We start from the raw sequence: 20,673 nt of genomic DNA, 5'->3' as shown, positions 1-20,673 counted from the left end.
AATCAATTTTTCACTAGATTAACAATAATAATCCATGATATCCATCCACCTATACCTTAGTGTTTTACACACGAAGAGTTTAGGTCTTCTTTTATGGACTAACAATATGTCTGGTTTGCTGGGCTATGCCTTATTATATTTTATTATGATTTCTTTTGTGATTGGGTATGTCCATGATTTGTGGACTTGCTCATATAATTTATATTTAAGATTTGGCCTTTGTAAATTTTATAACTCTTTTTTTATATATAGAAATACTATAAATTCAATTGGGCTGGGCTGACACAAATAAAAAAAGTAGTACATGAACTTGTAAGAACAATAGTACTATCCGTCCATATCATTGCACGAGTCCAAGTTAGTTTCAACAATATTGATCTAAGGAGCAAAAATAATTAGAGAATAATAAAAAATAAAGATGGAAACATAAATAAATATTAGGTAGTAATATATATATATATATATTTATTATCTCCAAATGTATTATTGACTTGTTTGATACACATGAATGGAATATAATATGAATGGAATATTATATTATTTGGTTACAAATATAAAATAACATAAGAATGAAAGAATAATCACTATTCTAAATAGTGGAGGTGGAAGGTGATGGTAGTGGTGGCGAAAGGCGATCTTGAACGAAATAATTTGTTATAAATTTGATTTTCTTAAGTTTAACTTGATAATAGATTAACCATATTTCATCGGTTCAGGCTCTAGATGAACAATGAATTTTCATTTCGAGAAAATAATCATTCAAACTTTAAATTTTATATTAAACAAGAGAATGGTTGAAATAGATATTTTATTCCATTTCATACATATGTACCAAAGGAGGGCTAAGTGTATTTATTTTTTATTTTTTAACTCCAACACAGATACTCCTTCTTCAGAGTGCTTGAATACTCAATCAGTTATGTCACTGAATAAAATGTCTTGTTGTACAGTAAACGCTAAAAAGGACAATTTAAGGCACCTTGTACAATTTTGCAAAATAGTTGTATGCAAATTAAATTTTGCATACTATAAAAAGTGTAACTGAATGTTATCTTTAGATTTTATAATTATATCAATAATTGAATAAAAACAATTATTCCTGCCTTTCAGTCGAAATTTTGAATCGATAAAAAATGATGAACATGACTCCAATCCACCATCGTCTCTTATTTTTTAACTATTTTTATTGCAAACTCTAAAGCCTTAATGGTGCATGACATCTCACCGCCTCAAGAATCCGAAGGAATCTTCTCCACTTGTTCACTCACATCACGATCATGAATAATGAATTAAATATAATAGTATATCCACGCGCCCTAAGAAAATGCACACACCAACAACAACAATGTTAAACAAGATAATTCAAAACTTGGTCTTAGACGAAAAATATGATCACTTGGCCGTGTATGATAGGTAGGGATGCAAGTTGGGCGGGTTAGCCCAGCCCAGCCCAACCCCAATTTAAAAATTTTGAAATTTAGATACACAATTCACAAATCGAGTTCATTCTCGGATTGAATTTTGTCAAAACTTAGACAATTCGGGTTGGGCTCGGGCTCAACCCGAACCCAACCCAAAACCCAAAATTAAATTTTTTTTTTTTTTTTTTCTCTTTTCTTTCTCCTCTCTCTTCTGTCTCTTTCTTCTTTCTTCTTTCTGCCCGAATTTTTTTTTTTTTTTTTTTCTTCTCTCTCTCCTCTCTCTTCTTTCCCTTTCTTCTTTCTGCCCGAATTTTTTTTTTTTTTTTTCTCTTCTCTCTCTCCTATCTTCTTTCTCTTTCTCTTTCTCTTTCTCTTTCTTCTTTCTTCTTTCTCTTTCTCTCTCTGCTCGAAATTTTTTTTTTTTTCTCTTTTCTCTTCTTTTTCTTTCTCTTTCTCTTTCTCTCTCTCTCTGCCGCCGTCCTCAGCCGATCCGCCGCCGCCACTTCCAAAAATAAAAATAAAACCCATACATACAAGTTAGCAGTTGCAGAGAGAGAGGGGGGCAAGCTTGAGACGGCTGAAGCTTGCGAACGGCCCGAACTGGAACAGCCGGCGATGGAAACTGAAACATATGGGTTTTGATTTTTTGAACAATCTGAAATGATCTGAAATATATGGATTTTGAACTTTTGATTCTTGCAGACAGATTTGAAATATATGGGTTTTGAACTTCTGATTCTTGTAGATTTTGTACTTTGAAGTTGCAGAGAGAGAGAGAGAGTTGAGAATGAGACAGGGGAGGCTGAAATGATTTGCCCTAAAATTTTTTTGTTTTTTAATAATATATAGATATATATCTATATAATATATATATATTTTCCAAAAAAAAATATAAATAAATTTTTTTAAACTCAACCCGTCAACCCGACCCGACCGGTCCAAAAATATTCGGGTTGGGTTTTGACTATAACTCATGTTAAGTATAATTTGGGTTAGTCCAACCCAACCCGATTCGGATTGAGGTTGGGTTAGGACTGGACTGGATTAGACCCGCCCAACTTGTAACCCTAATGATAGGATGATACCACACCACTTCCCAAAAAATGCGAGTGGTGATGCAACAAAACCTACCAGCAAAAGCCCACACTGTCAATTCAACGGATCCAAACGTGGATTTATTAATTTTCTACCGATAAAAGCAAGAGGCTAACGATGATCAAATCCACTTGGTGGTACGTAACTAAGTCACCCTCAAATTATGGCATAACACGTGTCGAGTGAACTTTGAATTACAAAATAGCAATCACTTTTTTTTTTTTTTTTTTCGAAAAGTAAATTAGTAATCACTTTGTATACTCTGACCCATTGGAAATTAAAATTCTCTCCACAAAATTCATTTTGATGGGTGTTATTTGATAAAATTGAAAATTAAATAGTAAAAATTAAATTTTAAGTATTAAAGTTTTTAAGTAATAAAAATAAAAATAAATATATTTTTAAAATTTTTAGTATTCAGTATTGTTTTTATAACTTAAAATTTTATTCTATTGTCAAACTCAGTTAATTGAATATGTGTTTTATTATTAAGAATTAAACTAATCAAACAACACTTTTAAATTAGGCATACTAAAATAATGTAAAATACTATTATTAATTGAGAATTTCACATTATTATTATGGTAACAAAATTTATTATTGATACTCCATCTCCTCCGTCTCCATCCAATAAAGTAAAATGTTAAGTCAGAATCTAAGTTACACAATCCTTTTCAAGAGGTGTCGCTTTCATGTTCTGACCGTGTTCTCGCTATCACGTTTCGCACATATTCTAACTCAAATTCTTACTTTTATGACTTAATTTTGTCACTCTTATACTCCCGCTCTTGAATTCGCTTCCACTCCCATTTTATATGATTTAGGTCAGAATCATTCCATTGGTGGGTGATTCATCAGTTTAACCCGCGGTAGTGCAATCTCCTGTCCTCAATTTTTATTTATTAATTTTTTACTTAAACTCCCTAATTTGTCCCCGTGAGTCCGTGACTATTACCATTGGGCCGCAGGCCCTTCGGTTAGGCCTCTAACTTGTCGCTTCCACAGAAGATGGAGTGGCCCCCTATTGGTTCCTTTACATATAAGAGAGACAGAAACAGCAGAGGGAGAGGAGAGAGTGGTGGCAGAGATGGATGAGTTGAAATGGAGGCTTCTAACTTTGCTACCACTGCTTGCATCTTTTTTACTCGTTTACTATCGGAGCTCTTCAAAGGAGGTTTGATTCTCATAATTCCCTACCTATGTGTTACTAATTACTTTCTTCTTTTTATTGTAATCATATTTGAATTTTTTTTTTATCTTTTTAAGTTTCGTGTGATTACTGCTCTTATTGCACAGATAATGTTCTTGTTTCAATTTTCAGATTTTATGTCATCATCAATCTGTTAAGATAATTCATATATTACCCTATGTATGTATATGTGTGTATATATATATTGTGTGTATATTGTATATATATCTAATATATATGTGTGTATACATATATGCATGTCTTTGATGACAAATTGATAATTACAATCAGTATCAGGTTTCGGTTGACAGCTATATATTAATGAGTGTTTAGAAACAGAAATCTTAACTGACTTCATTTGCTTCTACACTTGGAATGGAGTTTTGGACGCTGACAAGAAAGAAAAGGACAAAGCAGTTGGCACTACCTCTGCAGATTTATCCCGGTCAGCACTAAAAAGAACAGAAAATTCATTATCCAAGTCATTTGATAACCTTTTCTGGCTTGGAACCAAGTATGTAATGGGTTCAATTTAACATCAACTGTGTCAAAAACGAATTAAAATTGATGATCTTCAATAAAATATAATTTATTTCTATGGCATACAGATAGGAATCAGATGGTTGAAGCTCATCAATTATGATTGCTTGAACACTTTTAAATTGATCAACCTATGTTGGGTGTCAATCTTTTTAAGTGAAAGTTGTCGCTACAGGAGTGGAAGAACAACTATATTAATCTCATTATCATTCTTTACCTTAATCCTGTACAAACGGGGTTGCCCACATGGATTCAATTTTTCCACCCTTTTCTATCATAAGTATCTTCTACTATATTTAATTTTTAAAAATGATTTCTTATCACTTCATTCCATGTTAATGCTTCATTACTTGTATCTATATATCTTATAAACATGAACACTCTGTGGATCACAGTTATCATTTTAGTTTGTGCTGTTGGTAATTGGACAACAAACACACGCACACATATGCATTAGCTGCTTCTTTTTTTAGGAGTAATTTGGTCACACGAGTCACTATTTCACTTGCACTGCTCTGGTTCTAGATGGTATCAACACCCTGTTTATAATCACAATTTTAGTCTTGCAATTTGAATAATTTCACTATGTAAACATTATGCTAAAAAATTTAATTGTGTCACAGCCATCTCAAAGTGGGTGTAGCCTTATTCCTCAGAACCATTATTGGATAAGAAGTAAGCGAATTGTGACACCAGAGGGGATCATTTCTGGATCAGGTCTGTTTAAGAAGTGATTATGTAGTTCAAATGCAAAACTTGTAGGACTATACATCTTTGATTTTCATAAACTTCTTTAATTTTGAGAAACAGTTATAGTAGATGAACGAGTTAGTGATTATTATTACTTTATTTATAAAATAATATTGTTTATTTGTTGCATGAGGTGTTTTATCTGTTTATTCTTGGCTATATATCTGTACTCAATAAATTTACATTTCCTGGTATTTGATATTCCATTTCATTGTTCTAGTTTATACCACTTTTAGGACTAATATTTTCCAAGTACGGCTGATCATTTTTTTTATTTTATTTTATTAAATGTGGAAATAAGCAGTTGAGATAAAGGGAAGGAACATTGTATCCATGGTTGAAGAAAAGGATTGGCAGGGGAATTTCAACAGCGGAGAAGTGATTGATTATGGGGATGCTGTTGTCATGCCTGGTTTGATTGATGTGTAAGATGTGGCAACTATCTTCTCGTATTATCTTCTTGTAAATATATATACATACATATATATATATATATATTCAATTGTAGAGAGATGGTGAAAATTGGGTAAGAACAACTAGGTGAAACTAATGGTTTTTATACAGATTGTGAGAAACATTAACATATAAGAAATTTCAAAGATGAGGAAATGCAGTGGGAATCAGATTTAAACTGCTGCAGTAAGTGTGTGAGAGTGCTGCTTCATTGTAAAAATGTTTTCCCCTGGCCTTAGAAGGGCTTTTTTAGACATGTCGTTGTGCTTTAGAAGTTTTCTGCATTGTACATTCCAGTGTACCTCCTCATGTTCTTATTCATATTGTGCATGTATGGTGCAAGGAAAACTTGTTTATGATTTCCACGAAATGCGAGCTCATGTGGTATACATGTTTGATGTTAAATCTAGGCTTATTTTTATTTCACTTTTTTGGATTAGATGCATATTTTGGTTTCTTCCTACCACATACCTGCCAATTGGTTCACTTCTTTTGAGGCGATTGCCCATAAAAGAATTATGAACAGTGTATGTTGAAATGAGAGGCTGCAATTTCTTCTTAGTATATGAAGTCACTAGGTCACAAATTAAACATCAATGAAATACAGGAAACATATATATGAACATGTATTAAAAAAAAAAATGTGTATAGTCTTGAATTCTTATTTTTACAATTAATAGAATTTCGTTTGGAATAAAAAGTTCCAGTACTTCCAGAGGTATTAATAAGGGGGAAACATTCCTCAGATTTCCTTGTCCGGTATTCTAATTTCATGATATGTAACTTTTTGCCCATGTAAATGAACAAAATATGGTACATTTGTGGCAGGCATGCACATCTTGACGATCCTGGAAGAGCAGAATGGGAAGGGTTTCCTTCAGGGACTAAAGCAGCAGCTGCTGGTATGTAGATCTTGGTACTTTATGGGTACTTGTGAAAGAATAAAATCATTTTCTTTGTGATGAATGTATAATATATAATTCTCTACCAATCTTCTTCGGAAGAAGTATTAATATATAGATTATTCTTAAGCTAATGCTTTAAATCATGTGAGGGGGAGAAACGCTGAGGAACATGTCTACTGCTTTAGAAATCCTGATGCATTGGGTTATCTATGGAATGAATTGGCAATATTTTTACTTGTTTAGTTCATTTTGCTTCCATTCGCTGGTTCATGTTCTTTTAGATGCAATATCTGACCATTTGACTTTCTAAAATCAATTTGTATCTGGTGTTTTAAATGCACTGCTTAACAAGTATATATTTTATTGTGTTTATATAGGTGGGATAACAACATTAATTGACATGCCTCTTAATAGTTTCCCTTCTACAGTTTCCAAAGAAACTCTTAAACTCAAGGTATGGAGGGTTGACTTATGGTTAGTTCCTCTTCTGCCTTCTGCTTAGGGCTCTGATTTCTATTAATCATTTCTAGAGATCTTTTCTCCGTCATCATCATTCTAGTCTCCTTGATATTTGCATCGTCATTTGAATGGTACTCTCCTGAAAAGGAAGTTTTTGACAATGGCAAATGGAGCAAGTCGAAAATCAATTCGAGTCTATTCTCCCTTACACTGCTAAACACTCAGGGAGCAAGCTCCTGACAACTTCCTATTTTATATTACTAATTCACTATTTTACTTGTCCAAATTTATGCATGCTTATAAATATAATCCTAGCAGCTGTAGTAAAGCATGATATGCTAGTGCCTTTTTCTGATAATCTTTTGGACACCTGCATGACAGATCGAGGCTGCTGAAAGGAGGATTTATGTTGATGTTGGTATGTCATATGCACTCGGGACTAAAGATAATTATAATTTTAGAATCTACTGTTTCTAAATTCCATAATTTGCAGGTTTCTGGGGAGGTCTAGTCCCTGAAAATGCATTTAATTCAAGTGCTCTAGAGGATCTTCTAAAGGCTGGTGCTCTTGGTTTGAAGGTATACATCTAATTGAGGGAGGTTTTAAATTACTTTTCTATGATATCTACATAAACATGTCAATTTAAGCAATAAATGACCTGTTGTGCAACCCCCTTGAACAATACTCTACGCTTGATGGACTTATGGATCAATATGTCCTGAAAAATTTTCAGCAGTATATATAATTTTTGCTGATCCCATTTATACGGGATTTTAAGGCAAGGATGATGATGATGATATAAATTTTTCTGTAAACATTTTGGCTTTTTGATGAAACCTTTTCTGTAATCCAAAAACTATATGAAGATTGTTACTTTATTTCTATTTACTGATTGCCGTTAATCTTGAACAGTGTTCCTTAAAAATTGGTATACTGACAGTTGATTGTTCTTTCTGTAGTCTTTTATGTGTCCTTCAGGGATCAACGACTTTCCCATGACAAATGCGAGCCATATCAAGGTATGAAGATGATTAATCTAAATCATCTGATATTCCTTGTAAAATGAATTAGAGTTGCTATAACATCTTCAACGTTTTTTCCCCCTGAATTACATCTTAAGAGTTGATCACATGCATTTACAAAGTGTTGTCTCAATAACAGATTTTCCCATGACTTGATATGCGTACACGCACATACACATATTTGTGTGGGATGGCCTCCTGCAATATACTTTTTATTTGGATGCAGATTCATTTTTCTAATCACATGAACAATTTGACTGGTGTCATGTTTTTGCACTGAAAATACCTTTTTCTTGCAAAGCTGATTTATTTATTCTCCTGCAGGAAGGACTGTCTATATTGGCCAAGTACAGAAGACCTTTACTTGTACATGCAGAGAAACAACAAGAACACGAAGGATACTTGGACCTTGACGCTCGGTCGTATTCAACATATCTCAAGTCTAGGCCTGCTTCATGGTACCATATTGCTCTTGCCTCCCCTTCCTCAAAATTTATGTGGACTTTTGAAACTCATGCAACTTATATGTGCACTTTGTTATCTGTATATATATGGTCACGTAGTAAGTAAAGCCTTGTCAGTGCGGATATAGGACATGGTAATACACTATAAAGACTTAATATTTGGCATTTGATATTCTTTATTCACCCATTTCTTCTATATTTAGGGAAGAAGCAGCTATTAGAGAGCTCTTAACAGTATCAAAAGACACGAGAACTGGTGGTCCCGCTGAGGGAGCTCATCTTCATGTTGTTCATCTGTCTGATGCAAAAACTTCTTTAGATCTTATTAAGGTAATTCATAGTTTCCTATGGTATGTATATATTAAGTAATAGAAATTACAAACTACCACTATTGGATTACTTTTTTTGGTGATAAGTGCATCTTTGTAGATACTTCTGAAAGTTGATCCATGTGAGCTCCACATTAGTCGTCAAACATGATTAGGATCTAAATGACCTTAGGGAGAGTCGACATCTATGCATGCATCGTATTTAAGCAGATTAATCAACTTATGTTTCCCACAACCCATTATTTTCACTAACACATGCTTTCGTAGTCAATTTTAATTCCATTTCTTTTCTATGGAAATTTTTTTAACAATACATTTTATGAAGAGCTAAAAGATATATCCTCGTTTATATGTTCTGTTCAGGAAGCAAAAAGTAGTGGCGATAGCATTACTGTTGAAACTTGTCCCCATTACTTAGCCTTCTCAGCAGAAGAAATTAAAGATGGAGATACTCGTTTTAAGTGTTCTCCTCCAATCCGTGATTCAGCCAATAAAGAAAGACTGTGGGAGGCTTTGATGGTATTTTCAATTCTATGATATTGCATATTGTCTTTGGCATTTCTCATTCTACCATCATTTGGGTTTACTCAATTTATATACTATATTTCAGGATGGACAAATTGACATGTTAAGCTCTGATCATTCACCAACTGTGCCAGAACTCAAACTCCTCGACGAAGGTAATTTTTTGAAGGCATGGGGCGGCATATCTTCTCTGCAGGTTTGTGCACTTAACTGTTGGTATATACGACAACCTGTTTCCAATATTATAATATATCTTCTGCAAAAGCTTTCCATTCATTATAAGTAGAAGTTTTTTATTTTTAATATGAATTTTGCCACTGTTAGTATAAGTTTGGTGATTTATGTGCTAATGATATTTTTTTCAGTAAGGAGACAAACTCCTTAAGAGTATATTTTTGGATTAGCTATCATGATACTGAAGATCTGAGACCTCCTTAGAATGCTTTATGCAACTTCGTGCTTGTGCAGTCACCTTCCCAAAGCTGCTTCATTCAAATAGTGGATTTGCCTCATCGACAATTCTTTCTAAAGCAGCATAATTTATGATACACAAAAGCAATAGAACAACTTTTAATTAGTAACCAGAGTGAAGAAGAAAATAATCTGAGCATCTCGAATAAAATCTTATCAATCATCCTCAAAGGATTAAAACACATCACACAAATACAACTTCAAATTCTCATTACTACATTCTATTAAAAGATTATATGGATAATGCTATCTCTTTACTATGACTCTAAAAACTCTATACTGTTGACTCCAGTAAGTAGGACTATTCTATGCCCAATAAAAGACTATACGCGAAGATGTAATAACATAAGTTGACCCAAAATACTATGTAGGGACGATTGTTATAGTTAACGTCTAGCATATTAATAATTTACCAAAATATAAATAAATAAATTTGATCATTAGAAGATTAAATTATACTAAATATAATTAAGACTCAAATTCAATGTAGAATCTTATTATATGTGGTATAAATCATGCTATGCTGCTATGCATCATGCCTTGCATTTGAGAAAATCTGAACTCGAGTTTTATAGTATTGAAGTATGATAAACTGCGAGCAATGAGGTGCATTCTTTGAGGCTTTAAATTCAATATTGATTTGACATGAGTGTCCATAAGTTCTATTGTGGCATTCAATCTATGTGAAATGATGGAATAAATTGTAGGAATAACTTCATTCTAAAACGTCAGTCATACTATCTTCATATTTCTCTTGATGTGATTTTTTCTCTCACTTGTTCCAAAGACTAATTGCTATTCTTTCTCGAGTCTCTGCAGTTTGTTCTCCCTGTGACATGGTCATATGGGCGTAAATATGGAATCACTTTGGAACAGTTAACTTCATGGTGGAGTGAGAAGCCTGCCAAACTTGCTGGCCAAGATTTGAAGGTAATGCTCTCAGTTGTTTTTGTGTTATTTTATCCACCAAAATCAATCAGTGCTCTTCCAACTTCATCGGGTTGATTTAGCATCACAAAAAGAAATGACTTATTGAAGCAGCATTTTCATCTCTACAAGACTAACAAAATTCTTTCGTTTTAACCACTACCATTTGACATGACATGAATGGTGCAAGTAGCAATTCCTTCTTTATGAAACTTTCGAATTTATTTACTCCATTTTTCCTTAGCCACCACCATGCAACATAAATAGTTCAAAGTTCAAACACTGACCTAAAGAAGTCCCGGAAGCTATCATATTTATTATAGTTAGTAATCAATCTGAATTGCACCATTAACTGAAATTGCTACATTAAAGCCGACAGATAATCCTTGAAACTAATCTCTGTTTCAAGATTGGTTTGGCTCGCTGAATCATCATGTGCAGATATGAGAACTAGAGTTTAGCATATGAAATAAGTATTTAATTTAGGCTGACTTACTGAAAGCTCACTTGAAGTTTGTGCATGATTCCAAATTTTATGTTTTTAGGTGGTTAATAACCATGGTATAATGAACCTGTGCAGGGGACTATTGCAATTGGAAACCATGCAGATATTGTTGTATGGGACCCAGAAGCCGAGTTTGACCTGAATGAGGATCATCCTGTATACATTAAGCATCCTGTATGCGTTCGTTTTATATCTCTTAATGTTTTTGCAATTGAACTCATTCATTCGCTTTCTCCACTTCTTGTTTTTAAAGTTTCGAATGTCATCACCTAGCTTTTAAAATGTTCCAATTTTTCTGTATAGAGTAACTCTGCATACTTGGGTTCAAGAATATCTGGTAAAGTTTTGGCAACTTTTCTTAGAGGAAACCTTGTCTTCAAAGAGGGGAAGCACGCTCCTGATGCCTGTGGTGTTCCAATCCTCGCAACATGAAGAATTGAAGTTGCAGGTAGCTCTCATGATATCTTTGAAATTCGACTTAATTATTTTGTCCTTTATTTGTGCTTCAAATTTTCAGTTGTCTGCTTTATGATAATGTCTGAAACTGCTCTTCATTGCTGAATCAGGTTAAAGTTAAGGTGGCAGATGCAATACAGCAGAACATTTGATCACTCTCTTGGATCAAACAGTTGAGTCATAAGAGCATTTTTGGATATATATATATATATATATATATATATATATATAGGAAAACTTGTCCTGGTTGTACATATTTAAGAAGACAATAACGAACTACTAATTTGTAGAAGTCCTCAGTGGGATAGTTGGGTTAAATGATATTTTTGCCTCTATGTCGATTTAATGATAAAAAAATAAATAAAAAATAACAAAAACTTATGGCTGCTTTGTTTCTAAGATACTTGGTATGATAGTTGGGTTGATAATTTATTTTTTGTTTTTTTAATCTCTTATGATATTTGTATCATTGTAGCGATGTTAAGGTGTGTGTGTGTGTATATATATATATATATGATATTTGTATTATCGTAGCGATGTTAAGGTGTGTATATATATATATATATGCTAACTATATATGATAATTTCCCTTGTGATTCAGGAGGTTATTGTCTACTGATAAATGGAATTTCATTATCACATTTTCTTGTATTACATAATTTGATTGCCACGCTATGATATTATAATTCTGAACTGGTCCTGATAGCAATGAAGAATGTTTTATAATTCTTATAATACGTAATTTGAATTTTTAATTTTTTTTTTCTTTTCTTTTCTGATGGCCTAAGAAGACTAGTTAATTCAGTTGACCATTTCAAATAGTTTACTAATGGTGGTGTAGATTTTGTGAAAATCACGATGAAACTAATTCTAAATCTCAGAAGACTTATATAAGTCCAAACAACATAAATATAAGTTCAGATTTGCTAGAATGGAATGACGAGGATGAATTGTTCCATTTGGTCGGATGTCTTTAGCCAAATCAAGGTAACATTAAACTTTATATTAAAATTCTCAATTGATTCGATCACAGTACCAAAGAAGAATTTGATATGAAACAATAATAAAAATCAAATATTGAACAAAGTTTCACGTGATAATATTCGAACACTCTGAATTTATAAGATATTAAGAAAACCATCCTATTAATCATCAAAAACAGAATTCATGGAGAAAAAATCTTAAAACAATGCACAATATATGCTTGGAAAATCTCTCAATAGGCTCGAAGTTTCTAAATTCTAATATATATATATATATATATATTTTAGTGAACACTACACTGATTGGATTAGTCCAAAGAGATAAACAGGACGTTGGGGAAATAGTTCAGAAAAATATGTTTCATAGATTTTTTATTTTTTTTACTTACTTTTTAAAAAAATAAATAATTTTTTTTTTTTATAAAAAAATTAAATAAAATCGTACACAACCATATAAAAGGAGGAAATTAACCGGATAAGATAACAATACATAATACTTTTTTTTTTAGCACAACAGTATACGGTATAGAAAAGCCAGAAACGTTGTAAATTAAAATTTCATCTACTGCAATGGAGCTCTGGAAAAGCTTCACAATCATCAAAACACCTCCAAATTACCACCTTATACTCAATCACCGATCCATCAAAACACCCATTTCTCTGTCCGCCACTCCCGAGTCGACGCACCGAGTCAGTCTCTCAGAGACTCTCCACAACGAGACCTTGAAAACCCTGGAATGGCCCTCCGTTTGCAAACAAGTCTCCTCCTTCACTTCCACCACCATGGGCTTCGCCGCCGCTCAAGGTGGTCGGCTTCGGCTAGGCCGAAGCCTGGAGGAGAGCCGGAAGCTTCTGGACCAAACCACCGCCGCGATGGCCCTTCCTCAGCAGTTGGATTTTACAGGAATCGAGGACGTATCGGAGATCGTGAATTCTTCTGTCTCCGGTGAATTGGTCACGATTGGAGAGCTTTGCGCGGTGAAGCGAACACTGAAGTCGGCGAGAACTTTGTACGAGCAGTTGAAAGAGGCTTCTTTGAATGGTGATTGTTATGAAAGGTAATACGAATCTGTTGTTACTTGCATTGAGTTTGTATTACATACACTTCGATATATATATATATATACGTAAATCTCTGTGTATTTATGTGTATTACTGTATTACGCAGTTTGGTTCTGGAATTGAAAATTTTCGATTTGTTAACTGATTTTCAAGCTTACAAGTTGAAAAATGCCTGCAAAATGAGTTATGAGCACTTCCCATTTCGGAAATGGATGTCCAAAACTTTACCAAAAAGTTTCTGAGTTGTTGGCGCCTTCTCTGGATGTCTTAAGAGTTTAAGACTGTCGGCTTTCTAATTTAACATGGTTCAAGATATGTAAGATGAAAATGTTTCAGGCTTCAAAAGCTGTTTTTTGAATTATTTCTCTGTGTAAGAGTTCTTTATCCGAGCATGTCTTAGGTCTTCTTTTTTGTTTGGCAGTTGACGTAATCTGGGGGAAGCATACATTATCTAATGAAAATCGACCGTCCTGGTGTCTCAGTAAGAATGTGCAAAAATAAAAATTGTTTTTGAAGGATTGCCACATTTGGAATCCAGTTTTCAGTTTTTGTTTCCTTTAGCATGACTGAACTGCTGCATTAAAATCTAATTTAGTTAAAAATATGGGCAGTTTCATTAGGTTGTCTATATTCTAACAGGTACTCTTCGCTGTTTGAAATCCTCCAGAATTGTAATTTCCTGGTGGAGTTGGAGCAAAAAATAGGATGTTGTATAGATTGTAATTTTTCAAAAATCCTTGATAGAGCCAGTGAGGACTTGGAGATTATTAGGTCTGAAAGAAAGAGGAACATGGGAAATCTAGATTCTCTGTTGAAGAGAGTATCAGCTCGAATATTTCAAGATGGTGGCATTGACAGACCATTGATAACCAATCGCCGATCAAGGATGTGTGTTGGTATTAGGGCTTCCCACAAATCTTTGCTTCCAGATGGTGTAGTCCTAAATGTAAGCAGTTCTGGAGCAACATACTTTATGGAACCTAGAGAGGCAGTGGAGTTGAATAACATGGAAGTGAGGCTTTCAAACTCCGAGAAGGCTGAGGAACAAGCCATTTTGAGCATGCTTACATCGGGAATTGCAGAAGCAAAAATAGATATCAAGTATTTGTTGGATAGAATTATTGAACTTGACTTGGCTTTTGCCAGAGCTGGTCATGCTCAATGGATTAATGGGGTCTGTCCAGTTTTAAGTTCAGAGAGTTGTAAGAGTTTTAAATCTAAAAGAACTGATCATTCTTTATCAGTAGACATCGAAGGAATACAACATCCACTGCTTCTTGAGATCTCTCTGAGGAGTCTGTCAGATCTTGGTTCATCTAAATCTAGGAGTGCAGTTGCCTTGGATGAGAGAAAAGGGGTGATAAATTCTGAAGTATTATCGGGCGAATCGGATTTTCCTGTGCCCATTGACATCAAAATTGGATGTCAAACCAGAATAGTTGTGATCTCAGGACCTAATACGGGAGGCAAAACTGCATCCATGAAAACGCTGGGCTTGGCATCTGTTATGTCGAAGGCTGGTATGTATTTGCCTACAAAAAACCAACCAAGGGTTCCATGGTTTGATCTTGTTCTTGCAGATATTGGAGATCACCAGGTAATACCTCTCTCTCTCTCTCTCTCTCTCTCTCTACACACACACACACATATATATATGCATGTATGTGTTTGTGTGTGTTCTGGTTTTCTTTTTAGTTCTCTGTTTCTGTTTGGTAAAAACTGTTTCATGTTATTCTGAACTTCATATTTTTCAATTGAAGTCTCTAGAACAAAGTCTCTCAACTTTTAGTGGGCACATATCACGGCTTTGTAAGATTTTGGAAGTAGCCTCAAAAGAATCGCTTGTCCTTATTGATGAAATTGGAAGTGGGACTGATCCTTCTGAAGGTGTGGCGCTTTCAGCTAGCATCTTGCAGTATTTCAAAGATAGAGTTTACTTAGCTGTGGTGACTACCCATTATTCTGATTTATCTCGCCTGAAAGAAAAGGACACCCTATTTGAAAATGCAGCAATGGAATTTTCTCTGGAGACTCTACAACCTACCTATAAGATACTTTGGGGAAGCATGGGTGACTCAAATGCCTTGACTATTGCCAAATCAATTGGCTTTGATGAAAAAATAATTGAACGGGCACAAATATGGGTTGAGAGGTTGATGCCAGAAAAGCAGCGGAAGCGGAAAGGTTTGCTATATCAGTCGTTAATGGAAGAAAGAAACAAATTAGAATCTCAGGCAAAGCGAGCTGCATCCCTTTATTCGGAGATTATGAATATCTATCATGAGGTATGGTTCTGAAGGTTCATCTGAAGTGTAAAGTTCTCATAATAATTTTTTCCTCGTAGGTATTTTGTTGACACTTCATTTTACTTAATATGAAAAGCACGTTGGACAACCTAAGAATTGGGATTGAACTTAGTTGAGTTGTGTTAAATATGTAGCATAGGGTCAATTTAGTATTTGAACTGACTCACTTTCAGCTAATTTTCAGTGCTGTGTGACTGTTTGTAAGGTCTTTGTTTAGAAGAGTGGTTATCAAGCTTCCTTGACTTTTAAGTGTCCTCTTTGAGGGATTTACTGTTATATTATTAACTTAGGGATTGAAGCTTGTATTGCAACCAGAATGTCATCCCCCCAATAATTGCCAGTTTATGGCAATTTTTTAGGGAGCCTGTGGTTCAGTTATGGTCATGGTCATGATTCTTGAAATTATCATGAATGGATTTTACAGAAATTTAGTGCTTTTATGCCATATTACTGTGACACACAGGCCTACAGGGAATCATTTTGTATTCTCCTAACAAAACTACACTTTTATCAGTTATAAGTTATATTATGTACATTTAACATTTTTATTTAATGTAAAATTTATTGTCATTGAGGTTGCTTGATTGCAGCACGTAGACCGTAATTTCCTTTATGTAATGACATCTTATTATTTTGTTGACTTCCTTTTTTCTTTTGTTTAAATGAAGATCCGAGATGAGGCAGAAGATCTTGATGGGCGTGAGGTAGCTCTTAAGGCTAAGGAAACCCGACAGGTTGAACGAGAATTAAGGACTGCTAAATCTCAGATAGAAACAATAATTCTGGAGTTTGAGAATCAGCTTAGATCTGCAAGAGCTGATCAGTTCAATTCACTTGTCAAGAAAGCAGAGTCTGCAATTGCATCCATTGTTGAAACTCATTGCCCTACTGATGGTTTCTCTGTTAAAGATGCAGATGTCCACTCTTATACACCACAGCTTGGTGAGCAAGTTCATGTAAAGGGATTAGGAAGTAAGTTGGCTACTGTAGTAGAAGTACCTGCAGATGATGACAATGTCCTTGTCCAATACGGAAAAATCAGGGTCCGAGTGAATAAGAGCAGTATCATATGTCTTCCAAATAGCCAAAAAAATGCTGCAACAAGTTCTAACTCACTCTTGAAAAGGAAGGTATGTACTGCATTTTGTTGTGGTATGATAAATTTATATGTTCTTTGGCACATTTATCATTACTGCAGTACGCGGAGAACTTGATTATTTTATGGTATGCCATTGGCGTATCACAATAAAATGATAATGATCCTTTGGTTATGGTGATTGGTGAGGACACAGACCATGGTATAACCCAGGATCACTTTATAACTGCCTCGTCCTTGGTGTGGGCCCGTCATAATTTTATATCTGTAAGACGCAAGTAAATCATCCAATGACTATGGCATGTTATACGATATTAATTTGTGGTTATGCAATTGTGTCACAGGCCAGTGTATTATATGGTCCAAGTGAATTGCATGTAATCTATTCATTTCATTGTGTAGTCCATGCGTCATGGTGTCGGTGCATGCATGTAATGACCTCTATGTTGTGAGGGAGTCTATGATTTCTTTGTGGCCTTACCTTGTTCTGGAAATCTTGGGGTTGTGTGGTTTTGGTGGTGTAAGGGTTCTTGAAAACACAATATGAGTGCCCAATAGGTGTTTTGAGGATTCTTCAAGTAAAAGCCATGGTAATGACCACTATGTCATGAGTTAGCTATGATTACTTCATGGCCCAAACTTTTTGGTTCCTGGAATCTTGGGATGGGATTATGTGGTTTGGTTGGCTTGAGGGTTCTCCAAGATGCAATATGAGTACCCAGTAAGTGTTTTGAGAGTTCCAAGTAAAATCCGTGTATACATTAAGGTTCCTCATCTTACATAATGATCAAATACCTTGATGAAAGACATTTGGAACATTTACCATGATTCATGGTAATATAGTTGTCGGCACGTGCCTCTTCTCCTATAGAAAGGGGATGTCCCTTAATCAAAGGAATCAGTCTTCTTGGAGGAACAAGAGACTGGCTGCCTCTTGGTTCTTCACCGATCCTTGGTAGTTGCCTTGACTCTCACTCATTCACAGCTCTCCAAGGTCCTAATCCTTATCTGCGACTTGGTCTAATCTACAAAATTAAAACCGAATAAGAAATTTTAATTGAGAATACGTGAAATAATAAGAGCAATTTTGTTCAATCAAGAGTTAGGGTCAAACTTTCTTTGTTGATTTAAGAGGTGGTCATATGTTAAGGGTAATATTTAGTTCTTGAGCCAAGGTATTGATTAGAGGTTTTTATCTGAGAGATTACTTTTTATGCTAAAGTTATGATTGTATGCACACATAAATGGTTTATATGTGTCAAGTTGATTTTTTTTTCTTGGACTTGAACCAAAATCTGTAAATTGCTAGGGGCACTTTTGCCATTCAAAAGTTAGGGAATAAATTTCACTTTTATTATAGGATAACATATTATTGTTTTGCATCTTGTGCTTGACCCTTTAAATGAGAACAGTAGTTAACCGAGCATTATCACAGAAAATAATCTACACACACATAACAATGTTTGCATGATGGTGCTTGAGTTGTGTATTGTCTTAATTCCACACAATCATTTCCATACCATGTCGGCAGCTAGCCAGAATACCTACTCCTTGGGGATTTGATTGATGCAGATTAGACATTTTCAGTTGATATGTGTCTTTGATGTAAAATATGGCCATCTTATCAATCGTCTCACCATTTCATAGAATCAAGGATTGGGCTTAAATAGCTGGTAGTTGGCAATCTGTTTGAATCATTGTATTTAATTGAATAAAAAAAATGATAAAACGATCAAACTTGTTTTTAATTTTACAGGGCCAGCAAAGCAGAAAACTGAGGGACTATTTAGAGGCCAGCAATGGTGAAGAGGTTTCTTATGGACTTGTGCTGCAGACATCAAAGAACACGGTGGATTTACGTGGCATGCGAGTGGAGGAAGCTTCTCACCACCTCAACATGGCTATCGCTGCAAGAGGGTCTAAGTCAGTTATGTTTATAATACATGGCATGGGCACTGGGGTTGTTAAGGAATGCGCCCTTGAAATATTGAGAAACCATCCCCGCATTGCAAAGTTTGAACAGGAAAGTCCAATGAACTATGGTTGTACAGTTGCTTATATAAAGTGAAATATAATTTCTTTTAGTCAGCTAAAAAGTAGTTGCTTAGAGCTGCAGTTCACTGCTCTGCTTTTTAGGGTTTATTACCAATGTGAAATCATCCGTTGATAATGCCAAAGCATGAACTTCAACTAGTGCCATTCCACTGCCTTACTCTAAGTGTGTCTATTTTAGAGGCCAGCAATGGTGAAGAGGTTTCTTATGGACTCTGTGCTGCAGACAATGACATCAAAGAAGACGGTGGATTAGAAGTCAGTGAAGGCACTCAAATCTCCCATTCATATCCGGATACTTCGAATATACTTTTTACTTCTAAAGCAAAAATTCAAAAAGCTTTCATTTTTTTTTTTTTTTTTTTTTTTGTAATTAACAAAAGCCAGTACCGTGCAGTATCTCATAGCATCCACCGGCGGGCGTATCAATCATAGATCTGGCCTCATTTGCTATTTATCTTAATGTTGGTGCAATTGGACTTTCTGACCCACCTAGAAAAAAAAATAAAATAAAAAATAACCAACGGGTAGTAGTCTATAGGTATTAATTTCTTCCTTTCCAAAAGAGGGTTCAAGTCTCAAAAGAGACTAGTGTGTCTGAGTATATATATATATATATATATATATGATACAAGCATCATAATCACATTAACTATCTCAGCACATAAAATACATTCATATCTCAGCCTTTCAAAACAGAAACTATAGTAACAATGCGAGCAAAACCCCAATGTGTGAAGGAAATAACTTCAAAATAAACTAAGAACCAGACATCTTCATCAACTCTTCCACAATAAACACAGAACAAAAAAGAGAGAAAACTATGAAATGCTTATAAAAGAGTGAAAAAACTAATAGAATCGTGATGTTAATAGAAACACTTGCAACTATAAACGAAACTTAGAAACCCCAATTTCAGACCCGATCAAGGTCAACCCATCAGACATTCATATCTCAGCCTTCAAAACAGAAACCCAGTTGTGATGATCAGACCAAAACCCCAATGTGTGAAGGAAAAAAGCTCAAAATCCCCCATTTCTGAAACAAACCTGGTCAAAATTGAAATATTATCCCTATTCATCAGTCATCTCAAAAGCACACTTACATTCATTCTGTGGGGGTATAAGCTCGATATTACTTTGTAATTGACTGAGATGAGTTGGTAAATTTTGAAATTTCGAGAACCATGGCATAATGATAGGTATGTATACAAAATTAGATTGGTTTTTTACCGAGTAACTGACACTTTTGCTTCATTAAGCACGGGGCCGGCCCTGGACCAAGTTGACTGGGCCTCAGATTTTAGAGGGCCTCAAATTTTGAGGCCCATAGGGGATGGAAAAAATAAAAAATAAAAATAAGTTAGGGCAAGTTTCAGACGACACAATCTGCTTCGACACTCCTCCTCTGGTGACAAGGTATGTTCATCCTCTCTCTCTCTTCTCTCTTCTCTCTTCTCTCTCCTTTTGCATGAATCGATCTTTTATATATGTTTCTTTCTTTCGTTCATCTCATCATTTGATTTGTTCCAACTTTGTTCGTTTGATTCGGGCCTTTACCTTTGTTCCAATAGTGAAAAGTAGCTAGGGTTTTGTGTGTGTCACTGTGTGTGATGGCTATCAAAAGCTGAATGAATATATTATGGTTCTCTTAGTATTTTAA

The 20,673-nt window shown here is 34.7% G+C and overlaps 2 protein-coding genes across 5 annotated transcripts; both read left to right on the top strand.

The window, feature by feature from the left end:
* The first annotated feature begins 3,553 nt into the window (after nt 1–3,553).
* Nucleotides 3,554–11,911, top strand: LOC132316548 (allantoinase). 2 transcript variants are annotated; one of them, XM_059815027.1, is made up of 16 exons: nt 3,554–3,690; nt 4,869–4,962; nt 5,300–5,420; nt 6,277–6,350; nt 6,731–6,807; nt 7,194–7,230; nt 7,306–7,391; nt 7,773–7,832; nt 8,160–8,293; nt 8,503–8,629; nt 8,992–9,147; nt 9,239–9,349; nt 10,444–10,554; nt 11,132–11,230; nt 11,360–11,504; nt 11,623–11,911. In XM_059815027.1, exons 1-15 carry the CDS (start codon nt 3,604–3,606, stop codon nt 11,486–11,488), a joined length of 1,503 nt encoding a protein of 500 aa, XP_059671010.1. In that variant the 5' UTR covers nt 3,554–3,603; the 3' UTR covers nt 11,489–11,504; nt 11,623–11,911. The 2 variants fall into 2 exon arrangements, with proteins under 2 accessions (XP_059671010.1, XP_059671015.1); XM_059815032.1 differs by lacking the exon at nt 3,554–3,690 and adding an exon at nt 3,909–4,150.
* Nucleotides 11,912–12,987: 1,076 nt separating this feature from the next.
* Nucleotides 12,988–19,055, top strand: LOC132316531 (uncharacterized). 3 transcript variants are annotated; one of them, XM_059815011.1, is made up of 6 exons: nt 13,446–13,553; nt 13,979–14,038; nt 14,225–15,154; nt 15,318–15,842; nt 16,532–16,993; nt 18,716–19,055. In XM_059815011.1, the coding sequence occupies exons 2-6, from the start codon at nt 14,012–14,014 to the stop codon at nt 19,025–19,027; spliced, it is 2,256 nt and encodes a 751-aa protein (XP_059670994.1). In that variant the 5' UTR covers nt 13,446–13,553; nt 13,979–14,011; the 3' UTR covers nt 19,028–19,055. The 3 variants fall into 3 exon arrangements, with proteins under 3 accessions (XP_059670991.1, XP_059670994.1, XP_059670999.1); XM_059815016.1 differs by lacking the exon at nt 13,446–13,553 and adding an exon at nt 13,734–13,873; XM_059815008.1 differs by lacking the exon at nt 13,979–14,038 and having other exon boundaries at nt 12,988–13,553; nt 14,197–15,154.
* The last annotated feature ends 1,618 nt before the right edge of the window (nt 19,056–20,673 follow it).

Source organism: Cornus florida, unplaced genomic scaffold, assembly GCF_030987335.1.
Source record: "Cornus florida cultivar Cherokee Brave unplaced genomic scaffold, ASM3098733v1 CherokeeBrave_3.0.0_Hap2_Chr01, whole genome shotgun sequence".
Taxonomy (NCBI): Eukaryota; Viridiplantae; Streptophyta; class Magnoliopsida; order Cornales; family Cornaceae; genus Cornus; species Cornus florida.
Note: the sequence above shows the minus strand (reverse complement) of the source record. Positions and strands in the feature narration are given on the sequence as shown.

Coding starts and splice junctions, on each gene's coding strand:
- LOC132316548 (XM_059815027.1), top strand. CDS start 3,604: ATGGATGAGTTGAAATGGAGGCTTCTAACTTTGCTACCACTGCTTGCA. Junction 4,963..5,299: donor GGGGATCATTTCTGGATCAG/GTCTGTTTAAGA, acceptor GGAAATAAGCAG/TTGAGATAAAGGGAAGGAAC. Junction 8,630..8,991: donor CTTCTTTAGATCTTATTAAG/GTAATTCATAGT, acceptor TGTTCTGTTCAG/GAAGCAAAAAGTAGTGGCGA.
- LOC132316531 (XM_059815008.1), top strand. CDS start 13,066: ATGGAGCTCTGGAAAAGCTTCACAATCATCAAAACACCTCCAAATTAC. Junction 15,843..16,531: donor TTATGAATATCTATCATGAG/GTATGGTTCTGA, acceptor GTTTAAATGAAG/ATCCGAGATGAGGCAGAAGA. Junction 16,994..18,715: donor ACTCACTCTTGAAAAGGAAG/GTATGTACTGCA, acceptor TTAATTTTACAG/GGCCAGCAAAGCAGAAAACT.